General features: G+C 37.4%; 1 protein-coding gene across 1 annotated transcript; it reads right to left on the reverse strand.

The window, feature by feature from the left end:
- Positions 1-3,905: 3,905 nt before the first annotated feature.
- HAT1 (histone acetyltransferase 1) lies at positions 3,906-22,127 on the reverse strand. The gene is made up of 11 exons (XM_066554000.1): positions 22,064-22,127; positions 21,182-21,253; positions 20,790-20,865; positions 18,983-19,103; positions 13,427-13,606; positions 13,075-13,196; positions 12,470-12,574; positions 12,025-12,131; positions 9,431-9,582; positions 8,093-8,209; positions 3,906-4,300 (listed from the first exon to the last, which is right to left on the reverse strand). Exons 1-11 carry the CDS (start codon positions 22,068-22,070, stop codon positions 4,133-4,135), a joined length of 1,227 nt encoding a protein of 408 aa, XP_066410097.1. The 5' UTR covers positions 22,071-22,127; the 3' UTR covers positions 3,906-4,132.
- Positions 22,128-23,462: the final 1,335 nt, after the last annotated feature.

A 23,462-nucleotide genomic window follows, 5' to 3' on the forward strand; every position in this document is an offset into this window, starting at 1 on the left:
ATGCCCTACCTGAGCCAAGCTTGCATCTATTTGTACTGCTTTGTGTAATAGCCTTCCATTTTTACTGGCTGCACTAAATTTTTAGCCTCGCAATTTCATATATTGTCACTGGTGTGGTTAACTGCCTTTTGTAAATGGAATGTTTTAATAGAAAGAACCCAGGGTTAGAGTGAAATCTTTCTGATCATTGGAGAAAAGAGCTAGCAGTGTAAACCAGCTGAAATTATTGAAAATCATGAATGACAGCTTGGGGAAAAATATTTTGATGACTTTAGGCTGGTTTTTTTTTCCAGAAAATGGAAATATCTGCAACACATACTTGCTTATGAGATACAGATGTTAATATTTATTATGCTGTCTTTTTTTCAACTTCAAGTCCAAATTATCCTAGCAAGCAACGTTTCACAAAGCAGTAGCATTACAGAATAATTTTAAATTTGAAAACTGAAACTCCAAGGTTTTATATGATAGGCTTACCAATGTAACAGGTATTTCTAGTTCCAACAGTTTGACACTCAAGAAAGCAGGTCAGAACTGACACTGTGAGGAAAGGCAAAATGGCAAAATATGCAACATAAGATTTTCTAGCTTTCTACTGTCTGACAGCCATAAAATATGATAAAGGAGAAGCATAAAGAACAACAAAGTCTCAGTGAGAGACAAAAAAAAGGAATTGAAAAAAATCTATATAAGCACACACAAATCCTTCATACAGACATTATGGGCTGCTTACCCTCCTGCTGCTATTGCAGAGAGAGACAATAGGTCAGTCTTGAATTGCCTAAACTGCCACATAGCAGCTTTGTGTGCTGGTTCATAGGAGGCAAAGACATTTGCTGCCCAAGACACTCCTTCAGCAACACACAGATCTTTATTCCTCCAACTGCAGCAGTTAGTGTCCTTCAAATCCTGCAGATCTTGGTAGTTTGCTTTCTCAGTTCTGCAGCTATAGGTATTCTGTTGTATTTCTTGAGATTATTAGTTGTTGAACAACAAGTTGTTTCCTAGTATCTGCAGTAGGTAACTTTTATGTTTCAAAATACCTGAAAGGGAACAGTTTGACCCAGGTTTCTGAACATAAAACACTTTTCAGAGCTTTATTTACCTCTTAGGACAAAATCTTGTATTATCTCTGCTGACAATACCTTCACATTGGAAGAAAACTTGTGTCTGTCAATTGAACTAAATTCACTATTTTACTGAATTTTTTTGAAGTAGATTCACTGTTGTCATGGCTGGATTTTTAAGTGATGGAAGGGCATACCAGTATCCTGATGCCAGAAGCATCTACAAAGAAAAACTTTATAAATATACTCAGAGATCTTATGAACATTCTGAAAATTCAAATGTACAAAAAATCTCCAAAGTGCTTTACCAGTATGTTGTGTAAAGTTTCACTTGAAATTTGAGTGAAGTGACCAAAGAATCTGGATTTTATCAAAATGCAGAAAAAAAGTCACATAAACCTATTATTAATAAAACTATTATTAGTGTTTGCTTTAAGTTTCTGTTAGCTAGTAATAACTGAAAAGAGGGAAAGAAACCTAGAATAATAGATTAAGTATTTGAACAAAACTATTTTTAATCTAGGATTACTTTAGCATCATATTGTGCCCAGAATAGGAGAGGGCTCCAATAGCATTCAACTTCAGCTATCCAATTCTCATGCCCCCAGCCTAGAGTGAAAGAGCTGCTACCAAGCCTCAGTGTTAATTTGTCAGCTCACAAATCCACAATTGAGCCCCTCCAGTACCTACTTGCAATTCCATTCAGACAGCTGTTAGTAGCTCACCGGTCTTCTCAGCATGCAGAAGTCAAACCACACTAGTTGTGTTCTACACCTCAAAGTATTTGTTTAAATATAGTAGGAGGTCCTTGTTCTCAGTTATGTTAACACAGAAATACAAACATTACACAAAACTTACTAAACTTTTATAAATAGTATTACACTTTTTAATTTCACAATGTGACTCGCTGAACAGCTGGAATTGCTGCTTCTGAGACAAGCATCCTGCAGGTCACTTGTAGGTGAAGTGATTCTGCTGAAAATCATGAACAAAATATCCAGACTGGCAAGCTAGGACTTTGTCCAGCAGCATCCTGAAATGTGGGTACTTAGTTAATCATACCAAGAATGCATAGTCTCTGAAATGTTACTCAAACAGCTGCACCCCACAAGCCTACTGAAGGAAACTGGCACGTGCCCCCCAGCAGTGTCAGAAGAGCTGTTGTAGTTTTCTAGCTGTCCAACAAGATTATTGCCTCCTTCTCTTTGCCAAGGGAAAGGATAGTCCAGACAGTTAAGACCACTTCAGGCAAAGTCAGCAGGGCTAGTTTAATTTGCTGATGAAGATTACTCCAGATAATTGGCTTAATTTACTGTAATGGATTAGGGTGCACTGACAAGGTCTTTCGTGGCAGCAGAGCTGCAGAAGCTGTAATCTGCTGCAGGATGGAAGGATTCAGTTTCCAGGCCTCCAGAAAGCAGTTTATTCCTATTTTTGACACCAGGAAGTTTTGCAGTTCACTCCCAACATCTTGGAGTGTTCCCAAGACCATACTGGAATGAGAAATCACTAAAGGAACTGGAAGCACTATTTCAAATTCTTTCAATGTCAATGTAAAATGAAAAAAAAATCTGTGTTGAAAAAATGAATCTGCCCATGTCACTATGTGAGAGAAGTTTTGCTATTTGTGAATAGCAAAAGGAAACTGTGATTAAGGAAAGCATTTTGTGCTTTTTGGCTCAGTATTTTTAAGTGGGCAAACAGCCCATTAGGCAGTGCTTCTTCTTGTCAGTCCTACAGTTTCTTCAATGGCTTAAGCTCAGGGAGTGTTAGTGCAGGCTGCTCCAGAAGTATCCTGGACCTCTACACAGGAACCAAATTTAAGCACAATTCTTCGGTTCAGCTTTCCCACTTCTGACTTATCCCCAAGTTCTGAACATATTCTATAAAAAAAACCCAAAACCATCCACAGAAAAAAACCTAACTCCAAGTTCCCCAACCTAACCTCAGCCTTACTATTAGTACCAGGAAATGTCTTTTAATGATTGTTACTATTGATTAACAGTTGGATACTACAGTAGATGAAAGACATATCATACAACCAAAATACCCTAATCTAGAATGAAAATTTCTAAAAAAAATTTAATATAAAATACAAAAAAACCATTTAAGAATTATTTTACTTCCTCCACATCACATCAGGTACTGGAGAACTGTCAACCTACTAGCTCCAGTTTTGAAAGCTAGACCTGAATCCCATTAGGACCATCAAACATGGTTCATAAATTTCAATGATCCTTATTCAGATTAAATCCTCTAAAGCCTGAACTACCAGAAAAGATAAAAATTAATTCCTTTGAGGGAGGACAGACGGGATATTTTTGAACTAACCTCCGGTCTGAGAAGTAATGGACAGCAGAACAGAATCAAGGAACTATATAAAGGCAGTTGCTTCCCACAAATTTATGTTTCTTTCACTAGTAGAAGTGTTTTTGGAGTTCTCACAAAGTCTTGGCTGGTTCCCCAGCTGTGAGGTTTCTTCCTGAAAATCAAAAACCTGAAAACTTGGGGGTTTGAAGAAGAATGTGTTTGAGGCACTTTAGAGGCTTAAACAGAATGGGTCTGTTTGCTTTCAGCAGCAGGATCCACTTTTAGCAAAGGGTAAAGAGCCTGTACACAGGAAACACCCGAGAGCCCGCAGAATCAACCCTGTCACCTGTTCATGACATTAAACCTGCACAGGCCCTACCCTGTACAACAGGATCCATGGAGAACAGCCCCAGGAGAATCAAGTTAGGAGAAATGGAAGATGGCTTAGATGCTATTCAAGTATCTATTAAGCCTTAATCAAAACAAAAGGGTAAAAGAAAATTCATACAATTGAAGTAACACTGTATCTGAGAATCTACATTTTTTATTTCATCAAGAAGTGCCCCAAAACCTAAAGTACAACATTTTTAAATCTACAACACAAAAATAGAAAATATTCAAAATGCACAGGAACACAAGTCACCTTTAATGTGATTAAAACGTCACATGAGATTTTTTTGCAGTTAAGTGGCAATTAAGGATGTGTTTTACAACACTCTATAGATATCTGCAAGTTTCCTGTACAAGTAGGATCCTCATGCTTGTGCAAGTCGTTCTAGGACTCTTCGGTAATCTGAAACAAGCTGTTGGAAGCTCTCTTCTAACTGCTCACGTTGCAAGTTTAGGTCTATTTGGTTCAACTGATTAGTCATCTCCTCTGGTCTTAGACACCTTCTCATCTTGGCAAGTTCTCTCTGTTTTTTCTAAGCAATCAAACAAACAGTAGTTTGAACACAGCCAGTAATTATCAAGAATATGGTATTTCATTATGGTGTTTCATCAAAATTTATTCTATTTCAGTATCTAGTTCTTTAAGATGTCCCTAATCCCAAGAGAAGCAGTAACCATGTTTGATTAGTACTACCTTTGTTCTGTTAAAAGCTCATAGTTTCTGTATTGCCAATTGCCGGTGAAGAGAGAAATGGTTTCAGATTTTGTTCCTAAACCAAACAGATTAGGTCTAACAGTACACCTACTACTGAAGATGGATGGCACAAAAAACTTGACTGTAGAAATCTGACCAGGATATTTAGTCCTACATTAACATTAATTAAACTGGTGTCCCATTACGTGACTATTCAGCCAAAAAATTTCCCTATAACTGACTATCAGAAATTAATTTTAAGCCTCCAGTACACAGAAAAAGTTTCACAAAATCTTACAAATTATTCAGTTACCAGGGATAGCAATAACAGCATTGAAAAGCAGTAAGATCATTTATAAGCATAAACATATTTGTACAGGACGATAAGTTGTCCTTGCTCTGTCACATGTGATTTTTACCTGTTTCTTAAAAACACCTCAAAATACTTTTATATTTTCTTTACCCAGATATACTTTTATATAGATGATACCTATTTCTGAACTATTCAGTTCTTCATTCTTCAGTCTTCTCTAGCTTTGTAAAAGAGAGTATCATTCAACACTTCATTAAAAAAAGTATTACATATGCCTGGTGTCTTACCAATAAATCTTTGCAAAACCTAAGGAATCAATGTATTAAAACAACAAAATTTCACCAAATTATTCTATTTCTAATACTCTCAAAATCAAAGCCCTTTTGTGCTCTAATTTTAAGCTTATCTCTCAAAGGAGTATTTGTTTTCATTCTGTGATTGATGCTGAGTCAGGAGGGAGGAGTGGAGACTACAGTGAACTGTAAATGAGTAAGACCAGAAAAACTTTTACAGTATCCCAAAGATTGCACAGATAGGCAAAGTTCAGTTCAGAAAAGGAGGTTCTGTACTTAAGTACTGATGAGGAGTTCAAGCACATTTCTGGTCAATAATCAAGAAACCTTTCCTTGTTGAAAGGATGTGAAAAGCAGCATAGATGTTTAAATTTTTGATTCACATTAGCTCTGTGTAGTCAAAATGAGTAAGATACTCAAAACATATGATGAGCTGCCCAAATGAAAATTCGTATGAGTGAAATAAAAATAGTGTATGAGTACCTTCTGGCCCAGCTTCTGTTAGTAGAGAAACTAAAACTTTATTCTAGAATTAATTCAAACTCTGCTTAATTAACAGGAGTGTCTGTTTAGATTATTTAGATCTAGATTAAACGTTTGCTCTGAAAAAAAGGGTGCCAGCTTTTAAATGCCCACTACATCTGATACTGTACCATTATGCCATCTTTAAGTTCCAGATTCCTGCTAAAAAGCAAACTCTCTTTGCATGTTTCAGATAACCAGTTGTTTCAATATCCATTTCCCCCTTCCAAATATACTACAAGCATATCCAGGTACACAAGGTTTTGAAAACTGCCATCAGTAACATTTTACCTGGGCAGCTTCAAGAGGATTCTTTGGGATAAAGTTGTTGGGCTGGCAGAAAAGCATATTCAAATAGCAAACAAAGTATCACAATTAAAAACCCAGTGCAGCAGTGGTATTTACTTCCAAGAGGGATGACACGAAGAACAAAGACATGATCAAGGAGATATGTCTACCAGCACAATCTACTAATAAAATGCAGTTTGTCAGAAATGGAGAAGCCACAGTGAAACCAACATTTTACAAGCTGCTCATCCTTTAAACTACATTGGAGTGATGCCCTGTTATCGAATATACCAAATATTTTCTTTCCTGTATTAGTGCTACTTATACAGAGAGCAACACACCCTGCTGCATCAGTCATCCCAAGCTAGTCATGCCACATGCAGAAAGGTCTCAGTATGTTTAGCAACCACCTCCTTGCTAATGTAATGACTTCCAGGGGAATAGATGTATTACATGTTTTTCCCCTGAGCTTTCTGCATATAGTTTTTTTCACTGCTAGTGTTAGCCAAGAAATAATTCTAAGATGGAATACCACTGTTATTAAACTAAGGCAGTATCAACTTAGAATTATTCTACATCTGTACAACACTGTTCAAATGAAGCTATCAAACAGTTTATGTAATAAAATGACACCAGTATTAATGTATGCAGTAATATTCCTGATTATATGTTTATAAAGTTTGGTTCCCCCCTCAAAACTACCCTCTCTATACTAAAAGTTAGTTTCATTAAATTTCTGAAAACTTTTTGGAAATGGCAGTATGATTAAATTTATTGGAAATTGTTTAAAATGAATGTATGAGTAAGCTATTTACTAGGTAGAACTACTATAAACAAGATGACTATTTCAGAACATTAAATTTAAAATCTGGGAAAAAAGGAGTTGGTTGCTTTAAGGATTCTTTTGAATCCCCACTGAAATAACAAAAAACTAAAAATGCAATGTTCTGAAGTAGCAATATTGCATATTTAGCGACACAAAATCCATTCATTATCCATGCACTTATTGTGTGCAAAGACTGAAGTGGAAACACCTGCTAGAAGCACTAGAATGGAAGCTGCTTATGAAATTTTGGATTTTGCCTACAGAACCTCAGTGATGAGTGAGTGAATTGAAACCATGTAATAGTCATGAAAAAAAGTTGCTGAAAAATCACCTATTTGTAGTGGACACTGAGTGAAATTTAGCAAACAAGACAAGACACTCGTGAAAGAGAGCGTGTTTTGATTAAGGTTGTGGCACTCAGCATGACATGAAGTTATCACTAGATCAGATAAATATTTAATAATTCAATCCTGGCCTCTCATTTCTACTAGTAGCCCCTGTAAGCCCAATGTGACTACAAGCAAAGTTTTGCTATTTGGTATGACAGGGTAAATGATGCTTTAGAAAGGTTTTCAAGCTAATCAAGGTAGTGCTTGTGCTCTGTGTACCTTTATAAGCAGGATTTTGGTTTGCTTGGCAAGTACTTAATTGACAACAGTAGCTAACATGCTAGTAACAGCAATAAACCTAGATTTATTTGTGGCCTTTTTGACTCTTGATTTAAACACTGATGCCTTTCACAACTAAGATATAATTTTTTAAATCCATATCTCAAAGGTTCAGTTTATGCAACACAGACCAACCACCTTGAAAATCCAGAATGCATATATAATAGGAATTAAGAAAATTACTTGGTACCATGTTTAGTACTTGCTTGAATTTTACTGCTGGTATTATTTTATTTTCCATCTGCATGGAGCTAGTCCTATGTTGATATGACATAATTACTTCTAGCAAGCTGTTTTCTTGAGACCTAGCAAACAATTAGAACAGGAATCTAAACTATACCTAGTCTGCAGTGTAAACTTTACCTCTCTTCAAATTTGTGGCTTGTCTACTTAAGGTATGTTTTTAACCTCTTCAGGAAATTGAGCATTTCCCCCCGTTAAACCTACCTGGGCATAATGCCACTTGGAGCTAGATAGCATAGGCTTAACAGTAACCTCCTGCTGGAACTGGGCAGGAAACATCAGGAACCAAACACAGGATCTTCAGTGCTGCTACGTACAAATGTCCTCTGCATCTGTATATATGTCAGCTGAACACTGCATAACTAATAGTAGTTGATTGGCAACATAATTGACATCAACTACATTTATGGAAATTAAAGTAAAATCAAGTATAATTAGTCTTGAAATAAATATTAAATGATACTTAAGTCATATACACCTTATAGGGCCCAATCAGTCTTCTTTTAACATCCAACTGATAGCTTCTGGACTGTTCTGCATCACCCATGTTTGTTGCACGCAATCGGAGAATTTCATAAACTCGTCTTGTGTGTTGCTAATGAACAGAAAGGAGAATAAAAACCACATCTGAATAAAGAGGTCACTCAACAGAACTCCAAGTGCAGAAATACTGAAATATTAGAGTAATTCTTTATCTTATTAGAAGACAGGGGCAAGGATAAATCCATCCTATCTAGTGAATTCAGTGAATAAACATTTTTCTTTTTACTTGAAAACAATTTTCTTCCATGCACCCAGTGTCTGATCTCTCAAGTGTTGCACCACATAGAGGTGCTTCAAGGACTTGCTGTAAGCGAACAGCAGAAAGCCCAGAAGCCAGAGTCCAAACACACTTCTAAGAACAAGGACTGAACTAGAGTGATGTAAAGCAATACCAAGCAGTATGCACTTTGCTGATTTTAACAATCCACATATATCTACTGCCCTTCTAAAGGCCCCCTGAAAGTTATAAATATGAAAATGAAACAACAATATTTAAGCTTTTCTGTTTATTGGGGAAGAAAATTAATTAGTAAATGGAAAAACTGAATGCTTTTGCTATCAGGATCAGAAAGTACAACATCTGGGGAGAAAATTACATTGCTACTATATTAATCTTAACTTGCATTTAAGACCAAGTATTTGTTTCTGAACAACCCAACAAAAATAAAGTGGTTTGTTTGCTACACTACCACATGTTTATATACTGTTAAAATACCAAATGAAATTTATTTATTCCTTCAGATTTAAAATACAGAAGGCTGCAGATGTAGTTTCCTTATATTAGCTATACCATTTTCATGAACACATCTGAATATGGCTTTACACTGCCATCCCTCAAGGTTTAAAGTCTTTAGTACATCACACTCAAATACATTTTTAATTAAGCAACTTTGCCATTTCACTACCGTACTCAAAAATGAGTTTAATAACTCAAGATTACCATCAAATTTAATTGTTCAATTTAACTCTTTAGTTCTCCAAGTGTCTAGAGTTGCATTAGTAAGTTGTTTGCCACTTTAGCATTCTGCATTCCCAAAGTGACTCTTAGTTGCACACTCTTGAAAGAAATCAAAACCATGTCAAATTCTATTACAATAGAATTTGTAGGCAAAAAAGGCAATTATCTAAAACCATGAGCCATATATCTCCTGATACATCCTTAACAAGTGTCAAAATAAGCAAGATTGTAAATTCCATGTCTCTCTCTAAGTTTAAATGGTATTGTACTAGTTTGATAAGAATATGTCCAACTACAACTGTACTGATTTAATACCTTATTTATTTTCAATTTTTGTTGAGCTTCCGTCACCATTTCTTGACTGAAACCTTGCATTAACTTTACTGGGGAAAAGCAAACCAGATCTTGACAGAGCTTTACAAGAACAAAGTCTCTAAGCTTCACATAGTTCTCAGAAGGATCTTCAGCTAGAAAGAATAAAAAAAGCTTATCAGCATTATTTGTTTTCTTATCTCTGGTACGTAATTACAAAGAACTATGGAAAAAAAAGCAAATGCAGTATCCATCAGTATATAAACAACTATGCTTAACTGTTATCAAAGGTTTTGATGTTTGACAGACATCAAACAGGTCACATTATGGGAAACTTCTAATATTTTGTGTATGCAGTGCTGTACATATTGTACGTATGTATTGTGAAATTGACTTGTTTAAACCCATTTAACTCCTTGGGAAAAGACTAGCCTATAAACTTTTTTTCTTGCATCTTTGACCTATTCTATATTTGACAGTGGTAGAACTACTAAAAGACAAACAAAATGGAAAATGTGGGAAAAGATTAGTGAAAATACCCTATTGTATACAAGTAAACTAGTTGAAGATATGTATTGAGCAGGAGTTAGTTAGTCTTTGTTAGCAGGAAAAAGTACAAGAAGTCAAAGAAGATTCTCCAAAATTACAAGGCTGAAAGGACCTAAGTAAAAGCTGATCATGATTTCAAGTTACTTCAATTTTACTTAAAAAGAGAGCATAGCTATCAAAACTGTTGCTACAGAAAAAGCCACTGAAATGGAGAAGTAGCCACATTTAAGATCAACATGAGCACATATGCAACTATTTAATGCAAAACAAAAATATGTACAACATTTTGAATATATTTTTTTTCCTTGCTTCAGACAAGCTCACTACAAACAAGTAGCAGGGCCATGCTTGCCCTTCAACACTCATTTTTCTGGGAGCTAACATTGTGGAGTTTATTGCTAACATCCCAGCTGCATTTTCCTTTAGTTTTAACACTGTAAATAGTTAAAACGTGCAGTTTTAGGATGATCAAAAGCAAAACAAAGCTATCAAGAAGGACTGGGATAGAAGCTTTTGCCACATAGTGTATGTGGCACAGCACAGCTAATAATTTATTTTTCTGGGTTGGGTCAAAATGTATTGTGTATGAGTGGCCTAATCTTGTATGGCAAGCCTTATAGCACTTACTCTGCAAAAGAGACTGTAGAAGTGCACTAAAGTAAATTGATTAATTCTTTTGCACTCAGAGTAGTTAAAAGAAGAATGAGGCAGTTTCTGTCCAGTAAGCACTAGCAGCATACAATTTGCTTGTGTCAGGATGACAAGGTATAAGCAGAACAAAATATTTGCTGCAAATGTGAAACTAAGTAGTAATTTTAATTAGTAAATCATCAGCTTTTTCAAATAAATTAATTAGATCTTAATTTCCTCTTTACAGAAAAGTTAAAGGCTTAATTTCACAATTTTAAGTGCTATGTAACTAAATATCCTGGTCATATTTAGATAGTCCAAGTCTAATGTCCCCCTCAAATAGGACAATAAATACTTCTCTAAGAGTCTTAACTTTCATAATTTGAGTGCCATGTAGAATATTGCAAGCCTTCTCCTGCCTCATTCCACAAAAAAAATGGACCAACGTTTTAGTGCACTTTTACTGTTTTCTACAACCCTGCACTTAAGGCACTGAGCCATGAACACGGCATAGGATTTATGCAGTAGCAAGTTAAGACTTTGCTCATCCTCAATTATAAAAGCTACATAAAGGTTTGTACTATAAAAAGGAAAAATGCATGATGCACATGAGTTCATGTTGCATGAACTAAGTTATACTTTCTTAGGTTCCCACAAACTGGATTGAAATTGAGGTGGATTATTTTGTTACGATGATCTGGCAACAACGCATTATGAAAGCAAGTGGTCTATGGGGTTTTAATTAGAATGGAGAGTTATTTATAACCAAGATGAGACTACATATAGAATTGAATGGTAAACATGTGTTTGAACTGCATTTCTTCCTATACTAGACTTGAAATCACAGGACTGATGCCATGCCTGTGGCAATTTTAAATGTTAGTTTTGTTATGCACATGGACTCTTTATCTGCCATTTCCACAATCTTGTGTTTTCAGGTATTTGTGCACACACATCTAATATCATGGATACCTTCAGCCAGCAATATGTGCTCCTAGACCACAAGTTCTCTATAAACTCTTACTGTCTGTGAAATTTCAGCAGGCACACTAATATTAAATATGCTATTTTAGTTAGGTGCGTTGTGTCTCCCCTCAAATTTGAGTTTTGGCTAACAGGGGTAAGTTGAACAAGGAATTTCACAAAGCTTGATCTCTTGGCAAACTCAGCTGTGTATCTCACAATAAAATAGTTAATTAGCTGGTAATCCATTCACACTAGGGATTGAATTTTCCTGGTGTGCTGCTCTCTGAGTTAAGAAGCTACACCATATACACTGCTGTAAACTAGGGTACTATTAATCCTGAACTGAGCAGAAGCTAAATCTTCAAAAGGCCTTAAATTCACACAAATGAAGATAGAAGTTAGCTTGTGGGATAACAACCTGTAAAGTTCCTTATTAAAAATGTAACACAAACCTGTTATATCGAGTACTGTAGGAGAAGACATATAGTATCTGTGAACTGTTTCAAGCAGCTGAGCACCATGGCCTTCTCCTTGGAATGGCGGCAAGATCAGCATCTGGCTGCAGACAAAGGAATGCATTTCCAGTTCAAATGCAAGCATTTGAAAATATAATGCAAAGTCTTAAAAACAAAATGGTATTTCATTTTAGATTAAGGTATGTGCAATCTTCATGTTAAAATGTGATTTTTAACAGAAGCTTAAAACTTGTTAAGTATTCAAAACTTGTTTGAGATTCCCTCCGCTTCAAGAAGGGAACAATGAAAAAAATCAGTGCATAGACAGCTAATAATGGGGATTTTTTTAAACAAATCAACACTATTATAAACAAGTATTGGGAACTTCAGCAGTTCCCTCTTCTGAAATAAAAGGCAAGGCACGAGTTACACCGCCAATTACCTTACACGTGGCCGGGTTTTGTCTGGGTACACATAGTAATTATAGACTGTCATGTAGCCTACGGTCGCAAAGAGCGTAGCTCCATCCTTATTATACTTCTCAAATCTGCAGATAAAACAGAAAGCCAAGCAGGTCAATTACAGTTGCGCTCCCATGCAGTGTCCATTTTCTTTTCCATTCTCCAACTGAATTTTCAGTGTCAGCAAGCTACTCTGTGAGGGCCCAATGGGTACACCTGCTATGTTCTGAATGTACAATTCACTTAATTGGTGTGCAGCAACTTGGATAAATCAGACCTCTTTACAGCACTTCAGTGCACTTGCCTATTATAAAGATGAATAGGTGGCAAGTAAAAGAAAACACAGGCAAAGCTCATTTTACTGTTTAAGCCTACATTCAGGGCTCTAACGGACAACAGCATTTAATTCAGCTCTATTCTCAAGCTTTCCCAAAGCATAATGGAGGAAAACTCAAGCCTCATAAACAATGTTTTTTCTTTCCTGGGAAAAATATCATTATACTGCCCCAATAATTGGCCAGCCACAATTAAAATGCAGGCTTTGTGGAGGTAATAAGGTCCACTGTTGCTTTAGAACTGTACTTACACTAGAAAGTAGTTCCATCTTTCATCATCTACATCAATAAAGCTAGCAGTTTCAATAAACCACATCAAGAACGTCTGAAGCCTTTCATGATATTCTCGAAAGCCTGGACATGTCATGTCAGCCTAGGGAAAAAGCCAGGAGAAGTCAGGTGAAACCTATCACAGATGCAAGAGGAAAATCTATGCAAAACCTAATTAAATTCTCTAATATAGAAAAGCATGTTAATGATTCACAAACGGATAAAATTCTAGTATTTATACACTACAGTTGAGTCACTACAGAAGGTGCATCTCTGCAAAATAAAATTGAATTTGGTTGCTCAAAAGCAGACATTTAACTAAATTTTTCATACCTTGTATATCTGATATGTTATATCTTCACCAGCTTCCTCATTATGGATAGAATATGTGTGTAACAGCATTCCAAATGGCTTGAAGTTGACCTCCTTCTCCAGCAGAGACACAAAGTCATCTGTGTTTGTGCAAAAACCAGGTGGAATGATTTCTCTAATTTTACTTTCCACATCATCTGCCTGGAGATTACAAAAAGGGGAAGGATCAGTGGAAAATTAGAAAAAGACAGCATTCGTGTCACTGTTGTGTTTAAGAAATGACTATATGAGACACACTATTATCTACCAGTAATTAAAAAAACAAAAAGGAAAGAGAAAAAAGAAAAAGCAAGCATTCTTGTTGTTCATTAGTGATCTTCCAGCAAGTAAAGGAGCCACACTCATGAGATCAGAAATGTCACAATCCAGCCTTTTTAAGCATCAAAAAGCTCTTGGTTACAGCCTAAGTTCATGAACATTTTTATGCTTATAGATTGTTATATTTGTTTAAGCTTGACTAAGAGCATTGGTAGCTATTCTGTAAGTGCAGCATGTTCAAAAGCCAAGACTTTCTAGACAGCAATTCCCCAAGACTATGCTATGCTACACAGCCTTGCAGAATGCAGGTTCCCAAACAAGCAGCTTACAAGAGGTATTAGGTGATGCAGAACTAAGCAGAGAAAAAGGGACAAAGACCAAAAACGGTAGCTCCCAAATAGGGAAGTGACAGCTAGCACACTCTGGCATTCTTATGGCCCCCTGCTTGAAATGCCTGTCTATAGAATCAGCTGCAAAACAGTACAAACTCAGACAACCACATCCTGCATTCTAATAAAAGGAAGTTTTGAAAACAAAGTTTGACATAAAATAGTACAACTTATGAATACTGTCAGCAAATCTGACCTGTAGTCTAACATACTGTGGAAGACAAAATATTCTGACACCAAAATTTAATTCAGAGATTACTCTTTTCAGATAGCCAAAGTTAGAGACTATCAGCTGAGCAGACTTCATAATCCTTTTCAGACCCCCAAAAGACCACTTGATTGAATACATTTACTACTTCTTTTTAACCATGAATATTTGATGAAGCTTCACAATAACGTATTACTGCTTCTCACCAGGCAATAAAACTTAATGAATTGGTCTCAACTTAACAAAACCATACTCCTCAATACAACCCCTAAAAGCCTGACATTACATTCAACAAAATGAGCTTACATTCAATTCAAACTTTCCTCTGGACAATGAATCCAGGTTTTTACTTAATGGAGTTTGCCGTGAGTTCAGCTGTAATGTTTGTATTGTATCTATTTCCACAAGGGCGGACACAAGAACACTTTGTGTTAACTTACTAAGCAGCTCTTTCACACCGTTTACATGCATGATGGGTATTAGTTCAAAACCAAGACTCTTGCTACTTAGCATTCAAAACAGGGAAATTAAGATGCTTAGAACAAAATACACTACAAAAGGCTAATACAACATGCTACTAATTCCTGTCCTTTCAACCATGGGCCCTTAAGCAGAAGCAATGCACCTGCAAATGAATAGCACTTTATCATTCAGTTACATTTTTAGTGTAGAGAAAGATAGACTTAGCTCAGCACAAACAAGTTTTATTCTTAATGGTTTGGTATTACCAACATTTATATTTATATTTGGAGAGAGCTATTAAGCAGTTAAAATACAACTCTACAGTACCTGGTGTAAGAACTCAGTAAAAACGTGTACAGTCTTTACACTCATTTCATCCTCAAAGATAATTTGTTGGTGCCTTCACTATTCTTCATAAACCAATATTAGCTAAAATACGTTTTCTTTACACTTGCTGATTTAAGGGGGATTACACAAAACCAGCCACTTCTTCTGAATCAATGAATTACATTAAAAAACATTTCTATGGAACACAATTTAGAAATGCCTTTTTTTAAATTGTGCAAATGCATTGTTTACACAGCTCTTACGTCTGCTCTACTGACAGAGCTGGAAGACATCACAACTAAGAATCTGTAACAGTTTGCATTTTCTATAGCTGAGTAAGCATGCAAAATAATCTAGAATTAAAACAGTATTTCCAAGCAACAGTACAATAACTTAGATGAAATGCAGACAACATCTAAAAAGGGTGAATATACAGCAGGAAGTACTATACACATAATGTTTAAGTACTTTTGCTTCCCCTCACACTTCTATGTTTCTTCATTAGAGGAAGCCAAACTGTGATCTGCACAAGTGTAAGGTAGCACATCCATCACTGGCTGCCACCAGAGAAGTCTTGTTTTCAATACAGCAGAAAGAATTAAAATATGCCAGAGGCTTAGCAAATAAAGCACTAGATGATACTTCTTAATTCTATATGACTACAACATATTTTCACCTATTGACTCCTAAAAATTCTCTCCCCTTGGAAAAGGAACACAGAGGAAAATACAGTCTTCAATTACTTTTAGGGTTAACAGGATCTCTCATTCTCATGGAGCAAATCCCAGAATCCTCAGTTTGAGCAGTGGCAGAAGTTTAAGCCATGCAATTTTCAGTTAATAAGACATGGAATACTGGAATCTCAATAGATCAACCACATAAAAAATACTTTATTTCATTAAAACTTGTACTTTTAAATGGAAACATTCATTACTTAGTAGGTCCTTTTCAAACACTTCTCTCTGAGGAGCCCATAATCCAAGGAGCTACCAAAATGTGTTTACTGCCTTCCCTTGTGCATTTCTTTGATATTGGTGAAAAATTAATTTTTTTTTTTATCAGAGCAACACATTTGTATCTTAGAAACTGGAATGGATGCACACAAATTTCTCCTCAGAAAAATAATCCTTGTTACTACTACAGCAATGTTTAACATAGGCACAGCAACTTACAATGAAGCATGCAAAAACCTGAATTAAGCCAGGCAAGAGCTGTTAAGCTTATGGTTCATGGAAGTGCTGTCTGTAATAAGAGTACCTTCATAATCAGAATCATGTAAGGTGACGACAGAAAATGTGGTATGGGCTTGTAACTACACTTGTTTTGTAGTAGGACTGTTTAAGTGGGTAATGTCTCTTTGTACATCACATTAACTCTGGGTAATTTTAATTTAGAAATTAGTACTGTACTAGTAGGCAGCTATGACATTTGCATACCGTATAGATGCTGTTTCAAAGTGACTTAATTTAAAATAACAATAGAAGCATATTTTAGAGTTGAATTTCTCTAAAAATTGTATGCACATACTTTAGAGGGGAGAAATGGAGTGATCAGCAGTATTACGTTACAAAAGCACCAAATACTGAAACAATACTTTTTAATTAACTTTTGTATAAAGCAAATGCATACACTAGACACAAAGCAAGATACAGAGTTTAGTGAAATACTTTACCCCTATCCCATCATAAAACGCAGAAAAAAGGAAGATACTGGAACAGCTGCAAATCTCAAAGCAGCAAGCAATTCAGAGGTCATTGCTATTAATATTTACACTAGAAGAAAATATTTAAACTAGAAGAAAGCAGTTTCTCTTCAGTTATTTGAAAGAATTAACGCCATTCAAGGGATAAATTTCGTCTACTTTCACTAAATGAAGTGCCAGCTTCTGTTCAAAACATGATCATACTTTGCTGAGGCTTCCCCAATAATATAATTTCCTTAAAGATGGATCTAAACCATGTTAAGATGCATAAATATGTCTGGACTTCTGCCTTTTGACATTTCAGGACTGTATGTCGAATGTTGAAAAAGATCTTGGAGAAAAAAAACCAACAGTGGTATTGGGATGAATATTTCTGTCAGCCCCTAGCATGGATAGCAGCAGCTGCTTTAGCAATAAGGAAACCAAACTCAATATTACAGAATAAAACCACCTGCTGCTGAATGAGCTTGTATGGGTATTTGGGTGCAAAATCCTCAGCTGTGAATAACTTTGTGGAACATTAATACCAACGTGCTTGGAACCAGTTATGGTAAAGGCAGAAACTGCTGTCCTTTCCTAAACACCATCTATTCACAGCACAGGATTATCTGTCCTGTGTGGCACATGGTCTGCATCTTACTATAATTATCATCAGGAGGAGAGATCAGCAAATAGTTAACTTAGAAACATAAACATTAATATGCATTTAAATCAACATTCTGCTGTAATGACAGTTTATGTTTTAACCTCTGCAATGCATTATCTTTGGGTGGATAAACCGATGGTAAATACAAATGCAGAAGAAGATTGACTACAGCCATGTATTTTTTTCCTACATATGTTTAGATATAGCAATATAAGCAGCTTATTTGACTGGACAGTACTAGTAAAACTAAGGGAAGCACAGGGTAAGCAACCACATTGTTCCCCCTCAGTCAAGGCATGTAAATGCTCTGGAAAGCAAGCACAAGTGCTGCTCAAAAAGACCTTTTTTGTCCCCATCTCAGTCCTCCAAAGGAATTGGAAGAATAATTCAGTATAGGAAACAGGCCTTGAAAAAAGCAACCATTTTGATCAATCAAAAAATTGCAGTGAGCATAAGGCAAGACAGACCTTGTTTAGACCTCCAGAGAAGTAAAATGGGTTTGCCATTTGTACAGAAAATAGATGAAGTTAGAAGGTGCTACGGTGCAGATTACTGTTCTATTTTGAAATTATATCACTGAAAAAATGGATTTTAATATGTTTACTACATAGCCAACAGCCTTTCCTTTTTTTCCTTATTTCCAAAAAATCCTTAAGATTGAAGAGCATGAGCTTTCACTCCTAAGACATGTTGCTCTAGCCTCCAAAGTATTTCAGACATGTCCAGGAACTTAGCCTGTTGAACTGAGTATATTCTAATACACCTTCAAAACAAGGAAGGGCAGATCTATAAAATTATTTTAATTAAGTCATTCCAATGTATTTCTCCTTTTACAGTAGGCCTTTCCTTGAATTTATTTAAATAAACTCCCACAAATTTGAAAGTAGTAATTTAAATGCAGTCTGAAGTAATATTTTATATGAGAACATATAGACAGTAGGAGAGGAAAAAAAAGTTATTCTACAAGTATTTTATATGCTCAAAAACTCTGCACGAAAAAGAACAAACAACCAAACAAAAACCCTGCAGGTAATTTAACTGTATTGTCACATTCCTTTAAGAAAGATGTAAAGCATACATGATACGCATACAGAAGTTTATAATCTCTTTACTGCCCTACTTGTTGTCCATGTTTAGAGACACAGTCAAGCATACTATCTCATGAAGTTCTTACAGAAACCTCCTTTTCCTTCTCACTGATTCTCTCCATCATTAGCCTCACCAATACTAGTCCTCCTCCTGCTCAAAGTTAATATGAAAATACAGATTTGCCAAGTTGAGGTTTATTTTGTGGAACTGGCTTTAGCATCAGAACCTCACATCTGACTGTTCTGTTAGACACAGTTTTGATTGTACTGTTGTCAGGGAATGGGAAATGAAGTTCAAAGCTTTTTATTAGCTTAGCAAACAGAAGCTTTGTTTTGTTCCTTTTAATTTAATCCATGACTAGGTGGGAAATTACTAAACCTAGAACTGAAGTAAACCTTCTCAATTATGTTAAAGACAGAATCAGACCTGCACTTACCTCCACACAGTCAAACTTTTCATTTACTCTTGACGTGTATTCAATGCGGAAGAGTGTAGACAGGTTTCCAGCAATGTAATACAAGAGGATCTTGAGTCCCTTGTAGCCAAAAGCAACTTCACTGAGAAAGGAGAAAATAACAACCAGAACTCGATACAAAACAAAACATTCACACCACAGTGGCTTCATTTCACCTGACATTCACATAGACTTTCCTGGTAAGGTAAAGTAAGCTTCCTAATGGGGAAAGGGAATCAAACTGGATGTGTGCTATAGGACAGAGATAACACTTTACACTGCTTCTATTATTTCACTCCTCTAGTGGAAATATTCTGAGCTCAGTAAGGCAGTGTCTGTATCCTTACTGTGACAGCTCAGGAGAGAATACCTGAAAACAGCTCATATGTGTTTATGCTTTTTCAACAGCTTTAACTCATTAACAGTTATTTACATTAATTGATTGCTAACATTTGTTAAAAATTACTTTGCAGTGTAGTATAATATTTTGGAGTAAACTACTTCAATCTATAATGTACAAAGCACAAATAACCAAGTATAGCAATTTGTGGAGTTTTCAGTTGACAGTTTCTGTTTAGTTATCCAATGTAACCAGAAATTAGTATATGCAAAAAGAAGTACAGAATACAAAAGCTTTTTTTACAGTTTGAAAATACAAGCTGCCTCAACACAAACTCTATACTCTTATGAAGAATAGAGAATTTATTTTCTGAAAAAAATAATGTACACAAAGAAACAGGCCATTTTTTTAAAATTAAAGCATAGCTAAATTTTTTTTTGCACTGGGATTTTTCTTTTATGGTAGTACATTCATAATTTAAAATTTGAAATGTATGTGACAGAAGAATTTGCTTGTTAGCTAAACTAACAGATTGGAGAGTTCTCTGATTACTAAAATTATAATTATTGTCAATGATAGCTGCAGTAGACATCTATTAGTGTAACTAAATTATTACATTTAATATAGGTAGTTTATTCTAATTGGGGTACTTAGAATGCTTTCAAAAGGAAATTGAAATTAAGAAACACAACTACTTAAAGAAGTCCACAGAAACATGCAGGTGGATTCTCTGTAGGTTTGTTTGGGTTTTTTGGTTTAATTGTTTTGGTTTTGGTGGTGGTTTTTTTTTTTTAATCTGTGGCCAGATTGTTGAATGCAAATACTCTACTGAAAATAACAAATGACACTTCAGCACTAATTAATTCAGCATATTCAAAATAAAAGAAACAATGCTTTTCTACCTATACTTTAGGAAATAGTTGGATACCAGCGTTCTTCTGGAGAAAGCAGCTGCTTATAGCCTGAACAGGTGTACTCCTCACTGTCTGGATGGCCATGCCCAGGGAGTGGTGGGGAATGGAGAGAAATGCACCAGACAGCTGCTCTCCTGTGGTGCTCCCAGGGCTCAGTCCTGGGGACAGTCCCATTTAATTTCTTTACCAGTGATCTGAATGCTCCCTAAGTCAGATTGCAGTCAACACCAGGCTGGGCAGGAGTGCTGATCTGCTGGAACTGGGTCACAACAAGTGACAGACTTGGGGAAGAGCAGCTGGAAAAGGAGCTGGGGTGCTGGCTGACAAGGGACTGGACATGAGTAGGTCACTGTGTGCCCAGGTGGCCATGAAGGCCAGTGGCACCCTGGCCTCTATCAGCAAAGGCAGCAGCAGCACCAGGCCAGCACTTCTTATCTTGCAATCAGTATTAGCAAAAAAATTTTGCCTTTTAGTGATTTAGAAACAAATTTGCCCTTTGGGACCTATTAGTTTAAATCTGGAAACTTTAACTTACTCATCTCCAAACACTTGATGGCTGTACTCTGGATTAAATGTTGTGTTCTCATCCTCCAAATCCTCAGGAAAGCGAACTGAGAAAATAATAAGAATAGAGCATGACCAAGTCACCACCTTTCATTTGTTTATCCACAGAAGCCCTGCTAGCTGTTCGTGCACCTTTCCACTAGAGTCAGACAACTCTAGTTAAGAAACTGTGTGAGAGTGGCATACAAATGAGATAAAGGGATCCCATACCCAACTTAGGTGCACGTTACTTGACCTATGAGTATCAAATCAGTAATCAGACTAGAACTGAGAAACTGACACAGAGGTATACATGTATATATTTCATAAGAAGACACTGGAATACTTCGGTATCACTTGTACAATATTAAAAAGTGCCATTACCTAGCTTCAGCTGAATTGCCTCATTTGTATTACACTTGTATTCAGCCAGCTTCTTCTCTGTAGCAGTAAGTCCTGAAAAAAATAAGAGGATAAAGAGATCTATCTCACACACTCTTCTGGAAATAGAAAAATACAAGTACCTCTTTTCAGTTTCTGAGCATTTAAGTCATTACTATAAAAACATTAAGTATTCTAAGTTACTACAAATTAAATATATATTTTACATGTGTATACTGAATGAGAATTCAGTATAACATATAAGTATCACGTGTCAGGACATTTCATGTGTTTGCATTAAGTCATTTTCATAAACTGCTGTTAACGAACTACAGTGGCACGTACATCACTAGCAATTATTTAGCCAGCACTACTCTTTCAGAACGGATGTAGAAGAAAAATGCAAATAAACTGTATTTCATCTGACTTCCAAAGCCTAATCTAGGCCAAAAGATACGTTTCACCTCAGGTATGTTCCAAATGCTTCACAAACATAGCCCCTCTTCATTTCAGAATTACCCTAAGAAAGTTCTTCTACACCTTACTTCCGGCAGCAAACTTTAAGTAGGAACACTTTCGGGTTTTTAACTCGCTGCCCACCGCCGGCAAACTCGTGGCCACGGACACGCACTGGTTTAACACTACCAGACCGTGGGGCCATAAACCGGAGACACGCAGGAGCAGGGCCATGGGAGCCGGGCAGCAGAGGCAGCCAGGCTTCCTTCCCTCATAGCCTACTCCCCGTCCGCCCGCCGTCTTCACCCGCATCCGCCGGCCCCGAGTTCAGGCTCCCCTGCCCCGCGTCCCAGTCAGGGCCCTACCCCCGGGCCCCCCTGCCCTCAGGGCGAGGCTGCCACAGCCCGCCAGCGCCGGGCCGGGACTCACCCGCCATGTCCGAGCCCCGCGCGCAGCGAATCAACCCGCGCGCCCGCCCGGCGGAAATGAGCGCGCGCGCACACGCGCTTCCGCTTCCGCCCGCCGAAACCCGGCGGGGAGCCAATGGCTGCCCCGTGCGGCGCGCGCAGCCCGCGCGCATGCTCAGCGCTGCCTCGAGCCTCGCGCCGGCTCGCGTGGCCGGCCCCGCCCCGTCCCGTCCCCCCCAGACCGCGGGCTGGCCGGGGCGCGTGCGCAGTGGTGCTCGCACCTGTCTCACGTGCGGCGGCTCCGCTGCTGGCGTCGCTGCCCCGGTGCCGCCGGCCGTGCCCGCATGGAGCGCTCCCCTGGCGCGGCAGCCACCTTGCGAGGGGCCGCCTCCGCTCCTTCTTTCACGCACAGACCTCGCTGCTCATTGCTGCCGTTCCGCTTTGGCCGAGCAAACAACCGGAGCTTTGTCATTAGTAAAAAACTAAGACGTTCAATGCTGAACCGCTTCCTGCAGCTACGGCGGGAAGGAGCGTGGGGATTTCTGCCGTTTCCTTTCAAAGACCTGGCTTTTGATGCACTTTGGTACTTGCTGTGCTGGTTTACCTTGGGGAATTACTTTTCACAGTGGCTTGTGGGGGTAGTGAGTTCGATCTTTGAGGGTCCCTTCCAACTCAGCTTATTCTGTGATTCGGTGATTTGTGCTGAACACAGCGTGGATAACACAGAGATGTTTTTGTTATTGCTGAGCAGGGCTTTCATAGAGCCAAGGCATTTGCTGCTTTTTGTACTGCCATGCTGGTAAAGATATAGGGGCTGAATGAAAGATTGAGAAGAGACACAGCTGGGACAGATGTCCCCAAGTGACAAAGGGATATTTTTAACCAGATGGCATCATACTCAGTATATAACGTTGATGCCGAATTTTGCCCCAAAAGGCGAGAATAAGCTGCCCAGAGACTGGATTTGAGGTCTATAGGCAGGAGGTATTTATTGGCAACGCGTTGGAGAAATCACTAAATGGATTTCCAAATTGTGTACAGCAAAAGCAGGTTTTTATACAATTTTGAAAAAGGATTACATCATTATTACATGCATATTCATAGGTAGGCAGGAGTACAGTCGGAGTCTTCCGGGAATTCTTGGTCTTCCTTAGTTAAATTTTAAGCTTTTCCTAATTTGGGCAGTTTCCTGTTATTCTTGGCATGTCTTTCCATGGCTTGGCAGAAGTTATTGTTGTAGTTGGCTTGATTCTATGGCTTGGCAGGTCACTTTAACTTATTGGCTTCCATTTCTGCTTTTCTCTTCAAATATTCTAATTCCAATGTTTCCTCTTCAAATATTCTGATTCCAAAGTTTCTTCTGTGTGTGTTTTTTGGTTAACTTATCTAGATATATGATCAAAGTTAGGGCTCCCTAACAG

Source organism: Molothrus aeneus, chromosome 7, assembly GCF_037042795.1.
Source record: "Molothrus aeneus isolate 106 chromosome 7, BPBGC_Maene_1.0, whole genome shotgun sequence".
NCBI classification, from domain to species: Eukaryota; Metazoa; Chordata; class Aves; order Passeriformes; family Icteridae; genus Molothrus; species Molothrus aeneus.

What these genes read in the sequence shown, in the direction of transcription:
- HAT1 (XM_066554000.1), bottom strand. An exon ending in AAAAGTTTGACTGTGTGGAG is followed by an intron (nt 13,607 to 18,982) that starts GTAAGTGCAGGT and finishes TGTAATCTCCAG; the next exon opens with GCAGATGATGTGGAAAGTAA. An exon ending in TAACATATCAGATATACAAG is followed by an intron (nt 13,197 to 13,426) that starts GTATGAAAAATT and finishes CTTTTTCCCTAG; the next exon opens with GCTGACATGACATGTCCAGG.